The 2,499-nt window shown below is 32.1% G+C and overlaps 1 protein-coding gene across 1 annotated transcript in view; it reads left to right on the forward strand.

Moving 5' to 3' along the window:
- Positions 1–2,090, forward strand: part of LOC117178258 — a 2,729-nt gene extending 639 nt beyond the window's left edge. The window contains exon 2 of the mRNA XM_033369612.1: positions 2,086–2,090. Within this exon, the coding sequence (XP_033225503.1) occupies positions 2,086–2,090 (5 nt within the window). The remainder of the gene's footprint in view (positions 1–2,085) is intronic.
- The last annotated feature ends 409 nt before the right edge of the window (positions 2,091–2,499 follow it).

Raw genomic sequence — 2,499 nt, forward strand, 5'->3', positions numbered from 1 at the left:
AGCTCTTCTTAATATTTTGACACCAAAATCATGTCGATACACCTTACCGACTGCGAGTAAAGCCACCCACGCTTTAACTTGACAGACTGTAAAATATTTTTCAAAAAAGTGAAGGTCATTCCTAAAGTAAATTTCAACTAGGAATTTAATGAAGACCTTCATTTTGACCTTTAGGCTGACCTTCATGGCTCTTTGAAGGTGACCTTTATGGCTTTTTAAAGGTCACCTTCATGGCTTTTTGAAGGTCAACGTTGTCTTTTTAAATGGAAATCCCCTTTTCTACATCTACAGTCGTTATAGCGGAAAATTCTACGTTCAGGCACGTACGCAAGTCATAGGTTAATTGTCACGTTCAAGGTCAGTTAGAGGTTATTTGAAATTAATAAAGTTTTCCAAGACATCAGTGCAATTCCTGAAGTAAATATCAACGAGAAATTCATTGGTGAGCTCTGTATTGATCTTGATGATGATCTTCAAGGTTTTTGTAAGGTTTTTTCAAAGCAGTTTACGTTTACGTTTAGCATTACCCCGGAACAACGACGTGGACGTAGTAAATTCTCTTCCCTTTGGGGTGCTTGATAAGCGTGAGTCCCCTTGCCTCTCACGCTTCAGTGAAGATTTTCGAGCTGAAAACCTTGAGCTTCTTAACAAAAAGCTATGCGATTGTAAAAATGAGTTACAGCATTACGAAACATCTCCCTATCAATCAAAGTAGCCTGTTTCGGCCAAGAAGATTAATGTTAAATTTTTAGACAAATAAAAAAACGAAAAAACAAGAATGTTTAACAAAGATGTTGAATTCTTAACCAAGAAAATGATTTCTTGACCGAGAAGGTGAACGTGCAGTCAAAGGAGGCAAATAATAAACACAAATTATCTACAAGAAGGTGAAACTTTCCCCCGAAAACTATTATTTTTCGAACAAAAAGTTTAAGTTTTGTCAAATAGTTTCATTTTGTAACATATTGTTGAATTTCCAAGCGAAAAAGAAGAATTAACTTCAAAACAGTAGGTTTTTAGTATAAATTGAAAAAATAAAATTTGTAATACAAACCCGAATAGCTTAACTGGCAGCTAAAAATTCTTTTTTCAACTAAACATATGTAAAACGAATTTTCATCCAAATATTTTAATTTTTAACCCAAGAGATAAAGCTTTAACTTTAAAAAAAAAACGAATTTTTAATAAAGTTGAGTTTTTGATAAAAAGTAGAGGATTTTTTAACAATATAATTGCAGTTTTAAAAAAATTATTAATATAATAATATAACTTCGATGACATACTAAGAAATTTTAAATGTTTACGGTGGAACATTCTTCGATTTTAAAGAATTGTGTTTGGAATAATTTGAATTGGATAGCTAATTTAAAAATATTCACTTATTTGTGGTTTTTCACATTTTTTAAATTTAATTTGACATCTTCAATTTTTAATATTTAAAATTTGTTAATTGTTCAGTTTCAAAAGCTTGATAAATGTGATATTTCACCATTTTCCAGCATTTAAAATTAAACAATCTTCAATTTTAAACCTTCTAAATTTAGAAATAGTCGACTTTTATTTTCAAAGTTAAATAATTCATAATTTAAATGAGTACTCTAGTTGAATTTTCAATAGTCTAATTTAGTAGAAAACTCGTCTGTTGATAATTCAACTACTTAATTTTGTAGCAAATTTATGTCTGCAAATTTTTTTTGAATTTTTAACACTTGAATTTTTAAAGAAAAATCTGAATTTTAACACTCCGTTACACGCGCTGTATCTAACAGATACATAGTTGAGCGTTCTTGATTACTAGTGAGGCGCGTGAAGGAATACGTCTTCACCCTCCCTCCTATTCCTCAAGCTCGCGTTACTAAACAGTTCGGTCCAGCGTTGGTGGACGATCTATGCAACTGAGAGTGGCCTTTGGCTAAGTGTATCTCACAGATACAACGCGTGCTGAAATGTAAGTATTCTATAATTTTTACTTTTAGAATCTAAGCTTACAATTTTTTTCTCGTTTAAATTTTGTTATCTTGTGATAATAATTATTTTTTTTGGGAATGAGTATTCGAACCTAATATGTGCTCATGTATCTCACAGATTGAAGCGTGTATTCATGTTATACAATATGTGACTATATTTTTCTACTACTCACGTCCATATAGATCAAGGTTTTGAAAATAAATTTTGTTTATGTAAATTTTAATACTCAAACCCAGTGTTTTAATATCTATAGATTCAACATGGCGACAGGACGGCAGTTAGATCTAAATAAACCTGGTGACATCCACGCATTACACGAAATTCTACTAGATGGATGTCACATGAGTGATAATGGACAAGACTTTCAAGATGATGCAGAACGTCCTCTTCCTTCAGCTTCAGGACCATCAAACCTCATCTCAGAGGTTTCTGAAGAGGAATTCGACTCTGATGAAGAAGAGATTGAAGAACAGGATGAGGACTCTGATACTGGACAAAGTGATTCCGATGCATCGACTGATAGTGAAGACG

Source organism: Belonocnema kinseyi, chromosome 1, assembly GCF_010883055.1.
Source record: "Belonocnema kinseyi isolate 2016_QV_RU_SX_M_011 chromosome 1, B_treatae_v1, whole genome shotgun sequence".
NCBI classification, from domain to species: Eukaryota; Metazoa; Arthropoda; class Insecta; order Hymenoptera; family Cynipidae; genus Belonocnema; species Belonocnema kinseyi.